This window comes from Atractosteus spatula, chromosome 3 (genome assembly GCF_055471065.1).
Source record: "Atractosteus spatula isolate fAtrSpa1 chromosome 3, fAtrSpa1.hap1, whole genome shotgun sequence".
In the NCBI taxonomy this organism is placed as follows: Eukaryota; Metazoa; Chordata; class Actinopteri; order Semionotiformes; family Lepisosteidae; genus Atractosteus; species Atractosteus spatula.
This window is the reverse complement of record NC_142708.1, coordinates 9,019,553-9,034,041: the sequence shown is the minus strand read 5'-3', so window position 1 is coordinate 9,034,041 and position 14,489 is coordinate 9,019,553. Positions and strand designations below refer to the sequence as shown.

General features: G+C 39.9%; 1 protein-coding gene across 2 annotated transcripts; it reads left to right on the top strand.

Moving 5' to 3' along the window:
• Positions 1-2,679: 2,679 nt before the first annotated feature.
• Positions 2,680-13,550, top strand: LOC148837357 (occludin-like). 2 transcript variants are annotated; one of them, XM_088910794.1, is made up of 6 exons: positions 2,680-2,896; positions 3,066-3,248; positions 5,309-5,416; positions 5,963-6,656; positions 7,820-7,984; positions 11,860-13,550. In XM_088910794.1, the coding sequence occupies exons 3-6, from the start codon at positions 5,379-5,381 to the stop codon at positions 11,986-11,988; spliced, it is 1,026 nt and encodes a 341-aa protein (XP_088766920.1). In that variant the 5' UTR covers positions 2,680-2,896; positions 3,066-3,248; positions 5,309-5,378; the 3' UTR covers positions 11,989-13,550. The 2 variants fall into 2 exon arrangements, with proteins under 2 accessions (XP_088766920.1, XP_088766919.1); XM_088910793.1 differs by lacking the exon at positions 3,066-3,248 and having other exon boundaries at positions 2,730-2,896.
• The last annotated feature ends 939 nt before the right edge of the window (positions 13,551-14,489 follow it).

The window sequence follows — 14,489 nt, the reverse complement described above, 5'->3', positions numbered from 1 at the left end:
GCAGGGTGAGCGCCCCCTACTGGCCCCACTAACACCTCTTCCAGCAATAGCCTTAGGTTTTCCCAGGAGGTCTCCCATCCAGGTACTGACCAAGCTCACACCTGCTGAGCTTCAGTGGGTCACCAGTTGGGAATTGTAGGGTGATATGGCTTCTGGCATCCATTGTTGAAAACATTTGGGTTTACCTCACCATTGTGGTTGAGGAAGGTGTGGAGGTGTAGTTTCAGTTCCTGACCACAGCCCTCTCATCCATTAGGAATTCCATCTCTTTCTGCCACTTTAGTTGGTGGCTTTCCTTTCTATACGTTGGTAGAGTTCAAACAATATATTAAGGAAGAAATAATATGTTTAAAAACAATTTTCAAACAAGCCAACCAAAAAAATGAAGGAATAAAAACAACCTCTTAGAGTAAAATGTGCACAGCTCCTGGCCGATTCTGTATATGCTGTATGCTTCCTGTATTTAAACCGCAGCTATGCTGCAACCTGTTTATCAACATGCATGTCATGGGATAATGTGGACTTCAACCAAAAGTGTCATTAGAATAACAGAAAAAAGTTCGCAATTTGTATTTTAACACATTTAGTACTGACGCACACTTTTATTTTTAAAACATTAATGTATTAAAGTATTTTTCTCTAGATTGCACTGAATACAGGCCTTTCTCTCCTTGATTTCTCTCACGTACTGTATACATTTACATCTTTTTTTTTATTTAAACATTTATTCAAAGATTTCTAGAACTCAAACATGCCACCGAGTTTCTGAGGGTGAATCTGCTTGAGAGTCGTAGACCTTCTCTTTGGGGCGTTATCTCGTGCTAACCGCATTTGTGTGCAACAACATCGCTCTGGCCCTGTTGGTATTGGGCTTTAACCTGTTTTCACTTCTGAATAGCTTTAATAGCTTTAGTGTTTAAGTACATTTATAATAATAAAATTGCTTACACTTATATAACACTTTTCTGGACACTGCACTCAAAGCGCTTTACAGGTAATGGGGACTCCCTCCACCACCACCAGTGTACAGCCCCACCTGGATGATGTGACGGCAGCCATAGTGCGCCAGAACGCTCACCACACACCAGCTATCAGTGGGGAGGAGAGCAGAGTGATGAAGCCAATTCATAGAGGGGGATTATTAGGAGGCCATGATTGGTAAGGGCCAATGGGAAATGTGGCCAGGACGCCGGGGTTACACCCCTAGTTTATAACACTTAGAGCTATTAGACACACGAGAGAACGTTAAGAGTAATTGCACTACGTATGAGATCTGCAAATACCACGTGTGAAATACAGAAATAGCGGAGAGGCCGCTTTTTGTTTTAAATTATGGAACTCATTACCACTATTAGACCCAATCCAAAAAGGGTACTGTTTCGTTTCTACACATTTTTTCACATGATTTCTGTGACGGGCGTCATTAAGACATTGGCTGGGAAGCTGAGAACTAGTTAAAACTCCTCCGAGCCGAACTAAGGCGGTGAGACGCAAAATGCGTGGTATGTATCCGAGTACCGCAGATTGACGATCTGAAGGTGTGTTGGAGCGGACAAAGGGAACGCGCCCAGAAACCCCCCAAGACATTGACACCTATCGCAGGTCTTGGGTTGAAAATGTGACGCTAAAGAGAATCTGTCCTAGACTTAATCGCTCTGTTGTAGAGCGCGGTAGCTAATACGGATTGATTGACTTGCAAATTTAAAATTGCGCCAAAGTAGCTAGTGGTGGGCAAAAAAGTCTTCTGAATATACAAGAAACTCTTTTTAGAAAGTTTGCAAAGGTACTTCAAGCAAAAAAAAAAGATGGTTTGCGCGCTGGGTGGTGTGTATGTACAGTAGTTTTCTTCAACATACAGTGACTTTTTTTCTTCAGTCTGATGTGTGCTTTTCTGCAATTTCCCTCACGGGATCAATAAAGTATCTATCCATCTTATAGTTGAGTCAATGAAGTAAGTTTTACTTGGTGATCCAAAGTGGATCTTTGTGTTTTAGGCTAGTGCAAATACAACTTCCCTACAAAACACCTCTGAGATCTGAGCGCTCCTGCCGTGTTCGCTAGTAGTAGGGGGCTGGTAGGCGCAGTCAGAGGTGAAGAAGTTCATCCGAGTGACGATTTTCAGCTTCATAGCTTGAACACCTGCGGGTGAATAACAACAAACATTAACACAACTACTAACGACTCTCAACAAACCATTGTGTGTGTCTGTCCTTTTCAAGACAATCATTAAAATGACTGCACATTTCGACGGGGGAGGGCTATTTTGAATAAATACTGAGTTAAAATAAAAAAGAGAGAAAATATAGAGATGAACACGGAATATAATGTTTCCAATGTATCATAAAGGCAAAACGTGATCAATGATAAGACAAAGACGGGACGTGCTGTCACATAACAAGAGTTACACATGTGGGGTCCTGTTTTCACAATTTACACCTCAACGCCTTCATTTGTAATTTATTGATTACTTCAATCAGACGCATCTCCTGATTGTAAAGCGCAATCAGCCTTCAGTTACAGAGGTTTTTTTGGTTGTATTTCTACGGTCTTAATTTATTTTACTGCTTTTCCCATCCATACTTAAAAGTATTTTCAATGTTAAATTTCACACAAATATTCTTCGAAATAACAACAACAACAACAACCGCGTCACCCGGAGGAACCGGCTCGTTTGCTTTTGAGTACGGGTTCGGCGCTCTAGGGGGAGGGTGGATGCAGTGTGTTGGTTAAGGATATTACCAGACAGCACCAGCGCGATCGCAGGTTTGTGACAATCGCAGCACTAGTGTCGCTCCCTAGGCTGGGGTGACTGAGCGGACTAAAAGCGATTTTTAAAGAACCAACACGCAAGATCAAAAAAGGACTAATAAATAGTGATAACACGGAATAAGAGTCGGTAAGTCTTGTTCATTAATGTGTGCATTTACCCAGTTTCTTGTGAATTGTTTTGTCGTTTAAAACGCCGGTTTATTTATTAACTCAGTATTTTACATCACAGTTTAGGCGCAGACAATCTGTCTCACCGATGTTTCGACACGTAAAATATATTGTCGAAACCATTGCAGGTTGTTCAAGCCGGGTTACCAGCGCGGTGACGTTACCGCCCTTACCTGTGGATAGCAGGGACCGCAGCCGTTGGGCTAAGGGGAAATCTGCCTTTAGCTCACCAGGCTGGGTCCCTGTTGAGTAACGCCGGAGGCCCGGGTTCGAGTCCCCAGCGGTGGGGGGGCCGACCTGAGGAGGCAGCGGTGAGTGCGCATACCCACGTGAACCCAAGAGCGCTACAATATACCTCTTGGGATACAGTTGGTTTTGTTCCCAACTGCTGTCTCCCATGTGATGTAAAATTGAAAGGGACAATGAGGGACAAGTGTACATCTCTTTAACGACATATTGTAGCCGTCTGGTCTTTATTTTACTAGATGGTAAGGCTGTTAAAAAGACATTTTGCTTCGAGTTTTGTATGGTTATCTGATAGTTGTGTGAAAAGCCCTTGAAAATGCTGACATCATCTTGAGGGGAAACAAATTTAGTTAAACCTTTTGTTTCAAAAGAAACTATTATTAGTCACTTATTATATTGCCATTAAATTAATGATTAAAAAGCATTTGGATTCAACAGCTACATACTGCCCTTCCAAACTTTTGGCAAATGGCATGCTTCGTAGGTGTGGCTTATCCTGTCCAAAGTAATTGAAACAACCCAAAAAGAAGTATGTCCCATGATTCCTTAGGAATGTAAAGTAGTAACAGATCAGGCACAAATCGCCATTTGCCTGAAGTGAGATTACAAGGGGCAAGATGGCTAGCACCTAGGACTTCACTGATGAAGGCAACAGCAGACCTGGCTAATGTGTTACTTCGGAGAGCCTCAGAGGTCTACTGGTAATGGATGGTCGATATAAAAACACACCAAAATGAAGTGCCATTGAGGCACATGGAGCTATTGAACCAAAAGTGGAGAAGACAATTTTCACACCTTGTTAGAAATAAATATCACAACATCATGACTACAAAGGATGCCATTCAGCTCATTCAGCTTCATTTTGTTTTAGTCACTGAGCCAGAACTGGTCCTACTGGAAAACAACACCCTCACACTTATCTCTCTCTCCAGAAAAGGACAGGATAGGGTAGCCCATCAAACCTAACCCCATCTGTTTTGGTGGTAAAAAGAAACTGAACCACCTGGCAAAAAACACTATGAGCGCATAAAAATAATTATAATAATTGCTTACACTTATATAGTGCTTTTCTGGACACTCCACTCAAAGCACTTTACAGGTAATGGGGACTCCCCTCCACCACCACCAGTGTACAGCATCCACCTGGATGAGGTGACATACTCTCACACAGTACACTCACCACACACCAGCTATCAGTGGGGAGGAGAACAGAGTGATGAACCCAGTTCATAGATGGGGATTATTTGGAAGTCTTGACTGGTAAAGATTACAGGGAATTTTGGCCAGGACACCAGGGTTACACCCCTACTTTTTTTTGAGAAACACCCTGAGGTTTTTAATGACCACAGAGAGTCAGGACCCTTGTTTTACGTCTGATCCGAAGGACAGTGCCTTTTTACAGTATCGTGTCCCCGTCACTATACTGGGGCATTAGGACTCAAACAAGACAGCAGGGTGAGCGCCCCCTGCTGGCCCCTCTAACACCTCTTCCAGGAGCAACCTAAGTTTTTCCCCAGGAGGTCTCCTATCCAGGTACTGGCCAGGCTCACACCTGCTGAGCTTCAGTGGGCTGCCAGCCATGAGTTTAAAGGTTAAATGGCTGCTGGATAACATACAAACTCCACACACACAGGCAAGCGAAGTTGGAAACAAACCTAGGACACATGGACTGTAAGGCAGCAGCACCATGGTGCTCTAGGCAGTCAAGCCTGGAAAGGCTCACCTTTGATTTCAACCCAAATGGGGGAGATTCTCTTTCCACGCCAGTCCTTAATCGGAAGCTGTGGGAAATGGGCATTTAAAGTAGAGTGACAATTCACAAACCACTAGTGTCCGGGCAGACAGCAAGGGCCACCCACTGCGGTGTTGTGAAAGGAGAGACTGGACTTCTGAACACTGGAAGAGTGTGATGTGGGGAGATGTATCGAGTTGCATACAGTTAAGAGTGGACGACACATGCCGGATATGAAGGTGATGGCAGGATGCACTGGACCACACTGGGCTCCTGGTGGGGCTGTCATGGTCTTCAATGCAGGATAATTACTTTAAATGCTGTTGCATATTTCAGCATCGCCGGTGGCGGGTGATTTTGAAGGTCTTTTGATTTCTTTGTCTTCTGTTGCAGAAGTTACAGGACCACACCCCCTGAAGAAACCCAGACAGCAGCTGCAGGAGGACTAGGCTTGCACCCAGCAATGTCTGCTAAACCTTCTTATCACTCTAGCAGGGCAATGTATGTATGCCGATGCTTGCTCATCTCTTCTATACCTACAAGTTGGACACTCCTCTGCTTTGCACTGTGTTGCCTTGTAGAAGACGTGTTTCTAGTTTCCTGTCACTTTTTAAAAAAAAATGTAGCCATGCACGGCCTTGTTTCTTCATGTCAGTACAGTATGTAAAAAAGTGGTGCACAGTACAGCAGCAGTCTGTCTCCCCACCAGAGACCTGTGGGGTATTTTCTTTTAATTTAATGTGATGTTCTACAGCTATGTAAAATAGCTGGTATACCACAAAACTGAGATGAAAGATATACAACACTTTAACAATTTAAGGTGAAAATTGTTCAAGAACTATTACTAGAAAAGGACATTTAGGTGTAGTTCTGGAAAGGGTTACCATAGCTGCTTTTGTAGCACAGGTTACTGGAAGATTTTATTCAAACTACATATGGATTTTTTCTTTTTAACCACAGATTTTTTTCAACTTAAAACCCACTCTGTTTAATGTTCTTTGCCACGTCCGAAAATTGTGCCCTGTCTTTTTTTTTTCCCCGTTCCAGTCCGATGAGGAGCTATTCGCACTCGAGGGGGGCCCACAGCCGACGCGTGATGTCCCAGCCCACGTACTCCTACTCCTACCCGGACGGCGAGTTCCTGCACTTCTACAAGTGGAACTCCCCTCCGGGCATCATCAAGATCATGGCCATCATCATCGTCATCCTCTGCGTTGTTGTCTTCGCTTGCGTGGCCTCCACGCTGGTCTGGGACACGGAGATGGGGCTCACGGGTTTCTCCGGAATGGGGATGGGATCGTACGGGGGCAATTTCGGCAGTGGGGGCAGTTACGGTGGTTTCGGGGGCAGCTACGGCTCTGGAGGAGCTTCCGGCTACGGAGACATTGGCGGGAACTACTTGGACCCCAGGGCATCCAAGGGATTCATCATCGCAATCGCGGCCATCGGCTTCCTGGCAGCGCTGGTGATCTTCATCTTGGTCATCTCCCGGCAGGAAGTCTCCAAATCCAGGAGGTTTTACCTGGCCGTGATCATCATCGCCGCCATCTTGTGCGTCTTAATGTTCATCGCCACCATCATCTACCTGGTGGGGGTGAACCCTGCCGCGCAGACCTCTGGTTCCATTTACTACAACCAGGTCATAGCGCTCTGCTCCCAGTATCAGGGCAATAGCGTCCCCGCCTCTGGAATCTTCATAAGCCAGTATCTCTACCATTACTGCGTCGTCGAGCCACAGGAGGTTAGTGACACTCTGCTAGGACCCACTGGTGTTCTGCGTGTGTGTGGGCCCGTCTGTCACCCCAGGCTGGGGAGATGTTCAGTTTGTGTTGCTTTTGTGTAGAAGTGCATCCTATTATCAGCTTTGAATTTACTTCAAACTAGTTTGCACTGTTTCCACTTAATAGAACGATTGATTCTATCGATCTAGTCTTTTCAAACAATGAAGATAGAGTTATTGAAACGGGGAACGAGAGAACTATTGGGAACTGAAGATATACGAAGATATGTTTTGAAGTAGATTTCGAAAACAGTACAGGTAGAGTTCAAAATAAAGGTTTGCAGCTTTTGGGAAAGCAGAATGTGAAGAAATGAGAGTTCAATTAAAGGTATTCAGGCACCAAACAAATTCATACTATGAGCAAGCAAATCAAAGATTAGAAAGTGCTGACCCAAATGGATTTACAAGTTTATTAAAAAAAAACTAAAGTGGTTCCTTTCTCTGTGTAGGAATGAATAGCAAAATAATGAATTTACAGTGTAGGTAAAAAAATGCGATTGGAAATGCTATGCGATATAGAAAATAATTCTGTAATTGAGGATAAAATTAATATTATTTTCAATGTTATAACAGCAAAACAAAAATCAAAGGAATATTGCAGTCAGGCGTATACTGAAAAGGGGAATCTTCTGTATTAAATAATATTTTATTAGCAGAGATCAGGCAGAAATGTTACAATTTCTACAATGACTTAAGATATAGAAGTATTCAGAGTCATTTGACATTCTATCAAATGTATTTAATGAAACAAGATATTTAGTGGTTGTTAACTAAACTCTTCCAAGTAGTCGCCAAAACAGGATTAACACCCACTGACTGAAAAATGGCTAATGTTGTGCGTAACCTTACAAATGGTAACAAAACTAAATCAACTGACTGTAGAGCTGTAAGATTTGCATTTGTTGCGTGTAAAGATCTGGACATCATAATTTCAACTAAAGTAAAAAAAAAAATCTGTAAGGCAGCAGGAATCTAGGGATCGGTAACAAATTTAGTATATGTAGTTCTTATTTAACGCGTTTTATGTCCTTGGCGCTTGAACACGTCAAGAAATACTTAACCCACTAAGGGGAGAAATACGCGTAAGTGCAAAGATTTAAAGCTTATTTCTGTTTTATTTGCAGGTTATAGCCATCGTGTGTGGCATCCTGGTCGCTATCGCTTTAATCATCCTGCTGGTTTACGCTGTGAAAACACGAAACATGCTTAATCGCTATGGAAGAAACAGAGTCTTGTGGGACAATGTCAGGGTCATTGATTATAACGCACAACTCCGAGCCGAGGAAAGGGTGAGTAGCTCTAAAAACGTGGAAAGCGCCAGTTATTTTGACGTTTGATTTTTTTTTTACTTCATGACCAAAAGTTCACGCGATTACAATAATAAGGTATAAAACAAAAACTCCGATTTGTAATTTTTAAAAATTCTTTTCCTGACGGGCTGCGCATGCTTCAGATGTTCTTAAAACATGATTGTCCGTCAGGTTTCTCGTAGGTTTTTTTTTCTCCAGATTGAAATATTTTCCTCTATGATTGTGAAGCGTGTGAAAAGGTTTGTTTTCTTCTCGATTTCAGTGATCTAGAGCTACAGTGCTTATTTAATTCTTCGGGTGCTAGGTACTGGAACACGATGGTGGAAATTGATGAAGGTATAAAAAAGGTTTTAAGTTTTCAGACGCAGTTCCAGGATTGTAATGGGATAATTTCTAAAATGCTAGGGAAAATAGAGATTAATATTTATTACCAGCATGTAATGAAACTGTTATTAATAATGAAGCTCCATGGATAAAGCTTTTTTTAAATTAATTTGAGACTGCATTGTGCTGTTAATAAGTATTAAACTCTATAATGGATATCATGTTTTTTCTCACTTTCCTTTAAACTGCATTGCTAAATAGTGTATTATTTGCGGTAGTTCACAGGTAGTTCGGTTTTAATTAATACAATATCGTTGAGAACTTCTGAAAAGATGAAAACATAATGTCAGTAAAATGAAATGTTTTTTTAAAATATAACACCTTCGATTAAAAAAAAACATTAATCGGGCTTTCCTGCAGTATAAAGGAGTCGAAGTTGAGTGTCAAAATTGTTTTCTAGGCAGCGAGGACGAGTCGACACAATGTTTTTGCCATCTGTGGATTAAATGTTTACTAAAGTCAGATTATTCAATTTGTTCAGACTCAGTTTTATTTTTTTTATTTATTTTGTTAATCTCATAAAAGCGTGTTCATTTAATATAAACCACTTTTTATTTTTTACGTGCTTACTTAGTAGTGCTGAAATACAGTAAGGTAGGTAAATAAGTTTCCTTATTTTCCTGATTGATGGGTAATTTACACAGTCTTATCTGTGGACTTAATGTAAAAACATAAAATTCCCCTTTTCCGTCAAGAATGTGTAGGCGTGTCTTTAAAGGGAGTTTCACTTGCACTGCAAAATACTTCCAGACGTGGCCAGATGGTCTTTTCCTACAAACCAGGCGAAGGTAGACGATTGCCCAGATTATTGGTATAATTATATTGTTATTTTTTGCTTCATTTCTAAGTAATTCATTAAATACATTTAAAAATTGCCTTAATCAGACCACGTAGCAAATCATTTCAAAATATCAAGATCCATCCATGTCCTCTCTTAAAACCTTACTTCCTGATAAAAAGCATAATTTATGTGAAACAACCTAAAGAAATTAGCTGCATTTATATGTTTTTATGATCACATTAATGTGTGGTTTTTAACTGGTTTTAAATGTTAAGATTACGCAAACTCACCTTTTCTTTAATGGTAAAGAAATTTGAGACTTCTTAAAATAAAACACTGAAGGTAATAATAAATTCAAGACATTGTAAGAATAAGGAGGTTACCTTTGATAACCTTAAATTATTAGTAGCCTAATATCGTGGTAATATAAGTGGATTTTACTAAAATGATTATGAAATCTTTACATGTTTTATAAGAATTTATTTGTGCATAAACACAATGCTTTCCTGCTTTGTAATTTGTTATATATTAGCAGACATTTTGATCCTTAAAATTGTTATTAAAATAGAAATAATCATTTAATGAAAAGTTTTGTGTCCTGTTAAATTGTTTGCATTTGTAGTAAATGGATCTTCATTACAACATTCACATAACTTTGCTTTTTTGGAGCCTTTAAAACAGTAGTCTGTGTGTCACTCTCATAATCTGAAAGTCGTAAACTCAGTCTGCAGACAGAGCACTTTGCTTTGTAGAAGATTCAATTCAATTTATTTTTATATAGCGCCTTTCACAACAAGGTTGCCCCAAGGCGCTTAAAAAAAGCAAGTGACCATACATGTCACTAGAATAGAAGATTACCTCTATGCATGATTCTAGGGGGACAGTGTTCATAGTTTTAGAAAAGGTGGTTTCATAATTAACTTGTAAGAATTACACAAAATGGAAACTAAAGGAGAGGTCATTTGAAATAACTGAAAACAGGTGGCAATTTTGTGTACAAATGGTTGTGGGAGTCTGGAACAATCTAATCAGCCACGTTAGTAAAGATGTTTAGATCAACCACCTACTAACAACAAAATATGCTAGATGTCCAGAATAGCTTCTGATCGTCTGTAATGATTAATTTAATGTTAACAAATAAATATTTAGCGTTCTCTTTAATCTCCATAAAAAAGCCAGTGTTTTCATTCTTTAAAACCTGGTATCGAAAAATGTAGTTATGAATTCTATAATCATCTTTGTTTTCATGATAGTCTTTACAAACCCTGAATGTGATAGTTAACCTTCAGTTTCTTGAATAACTGTATATTTTAACCCTTTCATTCCTTCATTTCTCATCATAAAATACTGTTTAACCTTATAAGCATCTTTGATAAACATTTGCTAATCACATTTCTTTCTAAAGACATGCTTAGAGCTGTGCTATGCTATATGCAGTAAAATCTAAGAAAATGCCTTAATTGAATAGTTTTAAGAAAGTTGAATTTTAAAGCCCCTTGATATTTATTCAAATCATTTTTGGAATAAATTGGTGTTTAGGTTTTCTTTTTCCAAGAGTATTTTATAGAGGATCATAAAATAATCTTTTTTCTCTCAGAATGCTACAATTTATGCACTAGTTTAAGAACTTTCAAGGTTAAATTGAAATTACCTGGAGAATAAAAGAACATAAGAAGCATAGCCACTGTGTAAAAACTATGTATCTTTTCATATGGAAGTTTGAGAATAATCCTGTAGTCAGTTAAGTTTACGTATGATGTGGCCTATGAGGGTGGATTTTGCTCTAGGGAGGCAACTGGGAAAAGTAGTATAACTGGTTTACTAAACTGTATCGAAACATTATAAACTGTTTGTTATCGTACAGTACATCCAAAAACTCAGCATGCTTACACAGTAGAGGCTCGTACGGGGAGCTGAGGCAGCATGCATTGGCTGAACAGTGATAAGTAAAGGTGATGAAACTCCTAAACAGAAAGAGGAAAACCAGTGTTTGGGCTGTTGAGCCTTCTTCAGAAAATAGAGCACAGGAGAACAAAGGACAGAGCAGGTGAGAGAGGGCACGCAGATGAGAAAGATTGTCCGAACGAATGCAGATTTGAGGGAGAGGTGTAAAGGGCGGAAATCTTTATAATAATGGAGGGAATTTACAAGAAAATTAGTTTATCAGAATCAGACATCACCGAGGTCAGGGGGAAGGTGTGGTCCAAGTTTCAGGATAATCTTGGTTTCTGATGTTTTTCCGGAGTGAGAATCCCGAAAATCTCTGTACAAGGACACAGGCAAAAAGGTCAGAGAAGTCATGGCCAGCAGAGGTGAAATGGCAGTTCACTAACTCACTAAACCAAATAACTGTTGTCTTAGAGAGATCTGTGGACATTACTGTTCTAACTGTTACAATTATATAGTACGCCTAGATGTGAATGTTAAACATATGTTTTGCATTATAATCCAATGAATTTGGTCATTTGGAAAGTGTTTTTTTGTTACACAGCAACAATTTGCAGGCAATCTTTACAACCTTTTTAAAGTAGTGGGCAAAAAAAGCGTATTAGAGGTGGAAACCTGACTAGGTGTGATTTGTATTTAATTACGGCAAAACGTGCTGGGATTAGAATGTACTTTCATGTAGCAGTGGCATTCGTATAATTTTTACTTGCCGATTAAAGTTTTTTTCTTTATATTTTTGCAGAGCTCTGCATTTTCTAAGAAGACCAAAAAAGAAGAGAACGACACGAAGAATGGGCTGTCTAATATGAGGCAGAAGATCCAGGACTTTATGAGAAAGAAAAACAGGGATAATGACAATGATGAGATTTAAGTAACGGGAGCATGACATTCTGCAGTGAAGGAAGCTGAATGAATGTGTCTTAAAGCCACCTTTTGTGTTTAACATTCTGTAATTAGGATTCTGAGGTTTAATGTTAAAGTTTGCAATTAAAATACATTATTGAATTTTTATAGTTATGCAAGCAGCAAATCATTTTATGAAATCCTTTGCAATACTTTACTTTATATATTGTTGTAGCACTGGTTTCTTAAATTCAGGCTACTAACAAACCTCATTTTTATACTTTAAATTTATACTTTAAACAAAAAGCTCTGTTGTATTTGTAGTATTTTATTTTTTTTCTCTTTGCTCTGTTCATGGTGTGGCAGAGCTGGGTGACTGCTCACTGCAGTCTTGTTCTTCAAGTTTTGTCCTGTTCTGTTGGAAGTGAGGCATTAATCTTTGGAAGAGTTTTCAATGCTGCTAAAATGTTTTTATTCACAACAGTGAAGGGTTACACAATTCCAAGTCCACAGAATAAACGCAACAAAAAAAACACATAAAACTAACACCCTCCTCTTTCTTTGGAGTCCTAGCAAGACTTTACAAGACACCTGTCTAAGGCAGGGGTCCCCAATCCTGTTACAGGAGGGCCTGTGTGTCTCCAGGTTCTCTAGGCCTCTTGAAAGTACTGTTAGCTGATGAGCGCAGATTTAAGAAGGCTCCACAGTAGAAACGTTGTGTTTCTTTTCTTTATCTTTCAGCATGGAGTGAACCTTTACCTGTTTCTTTGAAATGGCCTGAAAGAAAACTTGTGTATGTTTTATGAACCAGGCAACCCGTTGGTTCAGTTATGAATTCAGTCAAGCAAACGGCTCAGCTGCAATGAATACCAGCAGGTGTTGGCGTCCCCAGAACCAGGACTGGGAACCCCTGATTCGAACCAGCCCTGGTGAACTCGAAAAGCTACACAATTACAGAGAACTCAGATCACCCTTGGTCCTATTGGTGTTGTATAGTGCTCCTTAGTTCAGGGCCTCATGAGCCACAGACACCACTGGTGTTCATTCTACCAAAGCTCTTAATTGGTTAGTTGAATCAAGCATTGATTTAATATCTACTAAAACAAACTGTTTCCACGTTTTTATTCACTGGTGAGTGTGTGAGCTCCCTCTGAAACACTGAGCTGTGTCTTACAACAAGTGAGGATCGCCGATGTAGCAGAAGACTGTCATTCAACAGACTGCTTACCATTACAGTACCGAGAGCAAATTTCAAAGTATTTGCTTGGCGGTGTTCTTGCTTTGCCCGTGTTGCTGAAAGTCCTTTTTTCTGTTCTGCTTAAATAGATGCTTTCTGTGTTGTTTTTGTGGTAGCCTACTGTTATTGAAACATAATTGCACCTTGGCATTGCAAAAAATGTTCAACAGCAGCCACTCCTGTCCTGTTGTGTTTTGTAAACTAACTTGTAAATAAACTTCTACATTTTGACTACAAACAGTGTATAGTAGATATAGCAGAATATCGATAAATACTTCTGTAGAGATGTTTTCCTACTGGACTTGCCTTATATTTGTTTCATTAAAAACATATTTTGGTTTACTTCACCTAAAGCTCAGCTCAGTCTGATTTTTGAATCACCTGTTTCTGAAGACCACAGAAAGATTCCCCACAGTCACTTAAGAAATGTGTGCCTTATACGTGAAGTACTATATAGAAATGATCAGCATAGTCTTTTCCCCACATATATTTAATGCCTCCCTAGCTTTTTGTCAAATAAAGAGTCTTGGCAAAGATTTTAAAGAAATGTGGATCGTTGGCTAAGGGAAGTAAATTTAGCAAGCAGGAAGTACTTCTTTACACAAAGCTACTCAAATCTACATCCATACCAAAGCTGACACTGACCTGGCTGTCTCTATTCTGTCTAATCGCATCTCCGCCATCAAGAACATGGATGTCTCAAAATTTCCTTCGTCAAACTGTGACAAGACTGATGTCATGCTTATTGGCGCCCCCATCAACTTTGTAAAGCCAAGGCAGTAACTCTTATCTGTGGATGGTACTGTACTTGAACGTCAGTCTAAATGGAAAAACTTGGGGGTGATATTTGATTGAGGCTAGACATTCGACCCACACATGCAACATATTATCAAAAAGATGTTCTTTCACCTCAAACATATCGCTAGACTATGTCCTATGTTATTGCTAACTGTGGCGTAAAAGCTGATCAACACATTTGTCTTCTCCCGAATCGACTACTGTAATGCTCTGCTCGCTGGGGTTTCTAAATCCACATTGAACAAAAAACTCCAGTATGTCCAAAAATTGGGCAGCCAGAATCCTGACCAGGTCTAGTGCAAGTGATCACATTACTCCTATCCTGGAGTCCTTGCACTGGCTTCCTGTCAAGTTTTATGTCGACGTCAAAATCCTCATGCTCACCTATAAGGTGTCACGCCCCACACTCCTCCTCGCAAACGCCGTGGCATTCCCAAACCCACTGTTTCATGCGCTTGTTCCCACTGAAGCTACCACATTCACACATGCATCAG